This window comes from Crinia signifera, chromosome 3, assembly GCF_055691185.1.
Source record: "Crinia signifera chromosome 3, ASM5569118v1, whole genome shotgun sequence".
Taxonomy (NCBI): domain Eukaryota; kingdom Metazoa; phylum Chordata; class Amphibia; order Anura; family Myobatrachidae; genus Crinia; species Crinia signifera.
Window position 1 is genome coordinate 14,871,280 of NC_139219.1, and position 6,380 is coordinate 14,877,659.

General features: G+C 49.5%; 1 protein-coding gene across 1 annotated transcript in view; it reads right to left on the reverse strand.

Annotated features, from left to right (window-relative positions):
- The window catches only part of GNMT (glycine N-methyltransferase), a 37,461-nt gene extending 33,274 nt beyond the window's left edge, over positions 1–4,187 (reverse strand). Inside the window, exon 1 of the mRNA XM_083175326.1 lies at positions 3,914–4,187. Within this exon, the coding sequence (XP_083031452.1) occupies positions 3,914–4,119 (206 nt within the window). The 5' untranslated portion in view covers positions 4,120–4,187. The remainder of the gene's footprint in view (positions 1–3,913) is intronic.
- Positions 4,188–6,380: the final 2,193 nt, after the last annotated feature.

Consider the following 6,380-nt stretch of genomic DNA (forward strand, 5'->3'; position numbering starts at 1 on the left):
TGACAGTAGGGGGTGACAAGGCAGGGAGATTAGTGGGCGTACAGGGTAATGAGGAAATGTGTTACAAACAATTTGCTGTATGGAACGGATGGTCACTAGTATGTACAGTATAGATGGACTGTCACTAGTGTATATACAGCATGGAAGGGACTGCCACTAGTATAGTATGCACTGTATGGGCAGGACGGTCACTAGTGTGTCCAGTATGAGGCTATCACTAGTATGTCCAGTATGGATGGGATTGTCACTAGTATGTCCAGTATGGACGGACTATCACTAGTATGTCCAGTATGGATAGGACTGTCACTAGTATGTCCAGTATGAGGCTATCACTAGTATGTCCAGTATGGATGGGATTGTCACTAGTATGTCCAGTATGGACGGACTATCACTAGTATGTCCAGTATGGATAGGACTGTCACTAGTATGTCCAGTATGGATGGGACTGTCACTAGTATGTCCAGTATGGATGGGACTGTCACTAGTATGTCCAGTATGGATAGGACTGTCACTAGTATGTCCAGTATGGATGGGACTGTCACTAGTATGTCCAGTATGGACGGACCATCACTAGTATGTCCAGTATGTACGGGACTGTCACCGGTATGTACAGTATAGACGGGACTATCACCGGTATATGCAGTATGGACGGGAGTATGGAAGGGACTTTCACGGTATATGCAGTGTGGACGGGACTGTCACCGGTATATGCAGTATGGACGGGACTGTCACCAGTATATGCAGTGTGAACGGGACTGTCACCGGTATATGCAGTGTGAACGGGACTGTCACCGGTATATGCAGTGTGAACGGGACTGTCACTTGTATATGCAGTGTGGATGGGACTGTCACTGGTATGTGCAGTGTGGACAGGACTGTCACTGGTATGTGCAGTGTGGACAGGACTGTCACTGGTATATACAGTATGGACAGGACTGTCACTGGTATATGCAGGGGCTGATTTTGGGATGAGGGCGCCCCTAGGCACAACAATAATGTTCGCATCCCCCCCCCCTGCCTAATTGTATCATTTTTATTGATTCCTTATAAGCCCTCATTTAATAATAGCCAATATACTGCATTTATTAAAAAAAGCCACTAACTGTGACATGTTCTTTTATTATGAATACATTACTAAGTAGGACAGTTACAGGGGCAGTATCTGCATGTCCTATCCATTTACACTCTATTTAAGATGGAATATAGTACAGTGGATATTTTGCAGTTATTGGTACATTTTGGGCTGACAGTACTATCCCAGGCATCCAAGTTCCGCCCCCAAACATGTGCAGCCCCTAGGCCGGTGCCTCACGTGCCTAATGGGAAATTTGGCTCTGGGTATATGCAGTATGGACAGGACTGTCACTGGTATATACAGTATGGACAGGACTGTCACTGGTATATGCAGTATGGATGGGACTGTCACCAGTTTGTACAGTATGGACGGGACTGTCACTAGTATGGACAGGACTGTCACTGGTATGTACAGTATGGACGGTAATGTCACTGGTATATGCAGTATGGATGGGACTGTCACCAGTTTGTACAGTATGGAAGGGACTGTCACCGGTATATGCAGTGTGGACGGGACTGTCACCGGTATATGCAGTATGGACGGGACTGTCACCGGTATGTGCAGTATGGACGGGACTGTCACCGGTATGTGCAGTATGGACGGGACTGTCACCGGTATGTGCAGTATGGAAGGGACTGTCACCGGTATGTGCAGTGTGGAAGGGACTGTCACCGGTATGTGCAGTGTGGACGGGACTGTCACCGGTATGTGCAGTGTGGACGGGACTGTCACCGGTATGTGCAGTATGGACGGGACTGTCACCGGTATGTGTAGTATGGACGGGACTGTCACCGGTATATGCAGTATGGACGGGACTGTCACCGGTATATGCAGTGTGGATAGGACTGTCAATGGTATATACAGTATGGAAGGGACTGTCAATGGTATATACAGTATGGAAGGGACTGTCACCAGTATGGACAGGACTGTCACTGGTATATGCAGTATGGATGGGACTGTCACCAGTTTGTACAGTATGGACGGGACTGTCACTAGTATGTACAGTATGGACGGTAATGTCACTGGTATATGCAGTATGGATGGGACTGTCACCAGTTTGTACAGTATGGAAGGGACTGTCACCGGTATATGCAGTATGGAAGGGACTGTCACCGGTATATGCAGTATGGAAGGGACTGTCACCGGTATATGCAGTGTGGACAGGACTGTCACCAGTATATGCAGTGTGGATGGGACTGTCACCGGTATATGCTATGTGGATGGGACTGTCACCGGTATATGCAGTGTGGATGGGACTGTCACCGGAATATGCAGTGTGGATGGGACTGTCGCCAGTATATGCAGTGTGGACGGGACTGTCGCCAGTATATGCAGTGTGGATGGGACTGTCACCGGTATATGCAGTGTGGATGGGACTGTCACCGGTATATGCAGTGTGGATGGGACTGTCGCCAGTATATGCAGTGTGGATGGGACTGTCGCCAGTATATGCAGTGTGGATGGGACTGTCGCCAGTATATGCAGTGTGGATGGGACTGTCGCCAGTATATGCAGTGTGGATAGGACTGTCACCGGTATATGCAGTGTGGATGGGACTGTCGCCAGTATATGCAGTGTGGACGGGACGGTCACCAATATGTGCAGTATGGAAGGGACTGTCACTGGTATATGCAGTGTGGACGGGACTGTCGCTGGTATATGCAGTGTGGACGGGACTGTCGCCAGTATATGCAGTGTGGATGAGACTGTCACCGGTATATGCAGTGTGGATGGGACTGTCACCGGTATATGCAGTATGGAAGGGACTGTCACCGGTATGTGCAGTATGGAAGGGACTGTCACCGGTATGTGCAGTGTGGACGGGACTGTCACCGGTATATGCAGTGTGGACGGGACTGTCACCGGTATATGCAGTGTGGACGGGACTGTCACCGGTATGTGCAGTATGGACGGGACTGTCACCGGTATGTGCAGTATGGAAGGGACTGTCACCGGTATGTGCAGTATGGACAGGACTGTCACCGGTATATGCAGTATGGACGGGACTGTCACCGGTATATGCAGTGTGGATGGGACTGTCAATGGTATATACAGTATGGAAGGGACTGTCACCAGTATGGACAGGACTGTCACTGGTATATACAGTATGGACAGGATTGTCACTGGTATATGCAGTATGGATGGGACTGTCACCAGTTTGTACAGTATGGACGGGACTGTCACTAGTATGGACAGGACTGTCACTGGTATGTACAGTATGAACGGTAATGTCACTGGTATATGCAGTATGGATGGGACTGTCACCAGTTTGTACAGTATGGAAGGGACTGTCACTGGTATATGCAGTATGGACGGGACTGTCACCGGTATATGGAGTATGGAAGGGACTGTCACCGGTATATGCAGTATGGACGGGACTGTCACCGGTAGGGACAGGACTGTCACTGGTATATACAGTATGGACAGGACTGTCACTGGTATATGCAGTATGGATGGGACTGTCACCAGTTTGTACAGTATGGACGGGACTGTCACTAGTATGGACAGGACTGTCACTGGTATGTACAGTATGGAAGGAACTGTCACCGGTATATGCAGTATGGACAGGACGGTCACCAATATGTACAGTATGGAAGGGACTGTCACCGGTATATGCAGTGTGGATGGGACTGTCACCGGTATATGCAGTGTGGATGGGACTGTCACCGGTATATGCAGTGTGGATGGGACTGTCACCGGTATATGCAATGTGGATGGGACTGTCAATGTGATATTAGTGACAGCTGTATGTCACGGATAGGATCGGTCGGGCTATCAGTCTGCAGCAGTGACATGGAAGCTGGCCTCCCCACCGCGTACCAGTAACACTGAGCTCACCCTGTGCCACAGGCGACGTCCAGCACGGTCCGGCAGCCATGCCTCTGCAGCAGTGACAGGATCCACGAGCGATACTCATCGGTGCGACTCCGCTTGTCTCCGATGTAGTAGTGCCAGACACGAGCTGCTTGGCCATCCGCGTACTGATCCGGAAGCCCCTCCGCCGCAACCCCCAGGGAGCGGGTCCGATACACGCTGTCCACCATGGTCCCCTGCGACGCGTCTGGAAGCCGAGCACTGAGTCAGCAGCAGCGGGCCGGCGCCCACTGTACACACTGCACCCGGCACATCACCCGCTATCCAATCCCCGCGCCGCTCCCTCACACGCCCCCGCATGCACTGACCAATCACAGCGGCCGCAGCTGCGGGAGTTCACGCGCTGTATACACACTGGTGGACACACCCACCGGCCGGCCAATCACAGGTCACCCCGCAGTGCCAGCATGGTGAGGTGGAGCTGAGCCCTGACACTGCTCTAACATTACACAAGGCAGAGATGGAGGTGTTGTTATAGCAACCAATCATCTTCTAGCTGTCATTTACCTAGTGCGGTCCACAGCATGATCTGATTTGTTGTTAGGGGCCACTTATCTTGTTTAGAAGGTTTACTAGTGATGGCACCCTATGTCACACCTCAATCCTCCGTACATGGGGCCTGATTCAGACTCATTTGCAGTTTTACAAAACTTTGCTAGGCTGCATGTTAGGGGCTCGACAGCAAAGCTCTCACACGTCACTGGCGGCCCCCGGGCTGGGCATGCAAACGCTGCAATGGCAGGGACATGCATGTGTTTTCCAGGCCAATCCCAGATAATGCTCTGACTGATCGGTCCGATAAATCGGATGAAAAGTGTCAAATTGCATGTGTTTGAGCTCCAATTCTGTCCCATGCGCATCGGATCAAAGCCGGAGATAACGCAGAGCATGCGGTATAAATTTAGACTTCCCAACAGCCTTCCGGGTGTGCCTCAGCCAGGTTATACACATGCCTCAGGAACAGAAGGGTCTAGTGGCAAAGCAGCAGTTTCTAAGATTCCGCTGAACCAGCCCTGGCATTTACGCACACACATGCACCGTGCATGCACACGCTGCCTCTCCCGGCTTAGGTGGAGGCCCTGCCTCCCAATCGGCACACAGAGAGTCACTGTACTTCCGGCGGGTCCAGCCTCTCTCTCTGTGCACCATCTGGCCATCGGCCCCTCTGGCATTTGCCAGAAGTGCCAGATGGTCAGTCCGGCCCTGCGCTCTATACACAACCACAATGGATGTGAAATGAACCAAACAAGAATTACAACAGTTTCTATATGCGCCACCCACTTTTTAAGGGACCAAAAGTAATGGGACAAACGAAACAATCCTAAATCAAACTTTCACTTGTTAATACATTGTTGCAAATGCTTTGCAGTCAATAACATCCTGAAGTCTGGAACGCACAGACATTACCAGACGCTGGGTGTCATCCCTGGTGATGCTCTGCCAGGCCTTTACTGCAAATGTCTTCAGTTCCTGCTTGTTCTTGGGGCATTTTCCCTTCAGTTTTGTCTTCAAGTAAATGCTCAATCGGATTCAGGTCAGGTGACTGACTTGGCCGTTGCATCATATTCCATTTATTTGCCTTAAAAACCTCTTTGGTTGCTTTCACAGTATGCTTCGGGTTATTGTCCATCTGCACTGTGAAGCCGTCTGATAAGTTCTGAAGCATTTGGCTGAATATGAGCAGATAATATTGCCCGAAACACTTCAGAATTCATCCTGCTGCTTTTGTCAGCAGTCACATTATCAATAAATACAAGGGAACCAGTTCCATTGGCAGCCATACATGCCCACGCCATGACACTACCACCACCAGGCTTCACTGATCAGGTGGTATGTTTTGGATCATGAACAGTTCCTTTCCTTCTCCATACTCTTCTCTTTCCATGACTTTGGTACAAGCTGATCTTTGTCTCATCTGTCCATAGGATGTTGTTCCAGAACGGTGAAGGATTTTTTAGATGATGTTTGGCAAACTGTAATCTGGTCTCCCTGTTTCTGAGGCTCCCCAGTGTTTTATATCTTGTGGTGAACCCTCTATATTCAGTCCTGTGATGTCTTCTCTTGATTGGTGACTCTAACACATATACACCTACCTCCGGGAGAGTGTTCTTGATCTGGCCAACTGTTGTGAAGGGGTTTTTCTTCACCAGGGAAGTAATTCTTCTGTCATCCACCACAGTTGTTTTCAGGGGCTGGCTGGCAACTTTTAGCCTGGGGGGCAAGTCCAGAGCACCGGCCCATAAGTAACAGCGTTAAATTGAGTTTTTTTGTAATAATTATATATATATATATATATATATATATAAAATATAAGATGTGTGGTGGCCTGGCACTCTCCCTTCAAAGTCAGCTGCCTCTGTGCCCTCAAAACAAGATGTGCAGATCCATACAGAACAAACAAGGTCTTGATAAAGTGGATATATTTCAGGTG